Source organism: Nannospalax galili, unplaced genomic scaffold (assembly GCF_000622305.1).
Source record: "Nannospalax galili isolate Female #2095 unplaced genomic scaffold, S.galili_v1.0 C48210697, whole genome shotgun sequence".
Taxonomy (NCBI): Eukaryota; Metazoa; Chordata; class Mammalia; order Rodentia; family Spalacidae; genus Nannospalax; species Nannospalax galili.
Window position 1 is genome coordinate 1 of NW_008463452.1, and position 806 is coordinate 806.

An 806-nucleotide genomic window follows, 5' to 3' on the forward strand; every position below is an offset into this window, starting at 1 on the left:
GAGCAAACAAAAAAACCAAAGAGGAGGTAACTTCTCTCACCTGCTTTTCCAGAAAGTGTGCGACTCTGGTCCTCTGTTCTTTTGGGACAGTAGGAAGGACCTTATCAGCCATGCTGAAGTCCCTCCGCATGACAGCAGTCTGGTACTCCAGGACTGAAACCAGGAGGGAGTAGCTAACAATGTTCAACTCCTTATCCCCCAGATAAAGCCTGTTGTCTTTCGGAATATAGCCCAGAAGATACATCGTCCTATAAGAGAAACAGGAAATTAAAGGCTTAAATCTAGTTATAGAATATCCCTCCTCCTCCTCTCTCCTCTTGCTCAGAATCTTCACATCTGATGGATTCTTGCTTCCCAACAGAAAACCTACTAAAACTCTAACGTAGGAACATCAGCCTGTCACTGTTACAAGTCAACACTATGTCTGTTCACAAAGCATTTTCAAATGTGGGCTGCTTAAGACAAAAGCAGAATGATGCTCAGCTACCTGTCCAAGTGAGCAATGGTGACTATTTCTCCACCAACATAATAGTTTAATCTGTTCACAGAACTTGTGTAGATGAAGCAATCTCCTACCCACAGCCCGGTTTTCACAATTTCCTGAATTTCACCAAGAACCTGTAGAGAGAAAATAAAAACCATGACTACCTTAGCCAACATCAGAAACCTGTGAACAACAAAAAAGCTAAAGGGTGGTAATATAACATACAGGGGATGCAAAGGAAAATTAAATTGCAAGAGAAATTTTTTTCCTGGGAATTTTTTCTTCATTTAAAAACTGTTATAATTGGGAGTGGTGGTGCACA

At 41.1% G+C, this 806-nt stretch overlaps 1 protein-coding gene across 1 annotated transcript; it reads right to left on the reverse strand.

Annotated features, from left to right (window-relative positions):
- Positions 1-16: 16 nt before the first annotated feature.
- On the reverse strand, positions 17-667 carry LOC108490391 (coatomer subunit beta'-like; the record flags this gene model as incomplete). The annotated part of the gene is made up of 2 exons (XM_017796451.1): positions 17-248; positions 488-667. Coding segments are annotated over 2 exons (412 nt in total), but the record flags the coding sequence as incomplete, so codon positions are not given.
- Positions 668-806: the final 139 nt, after the last annotated feature.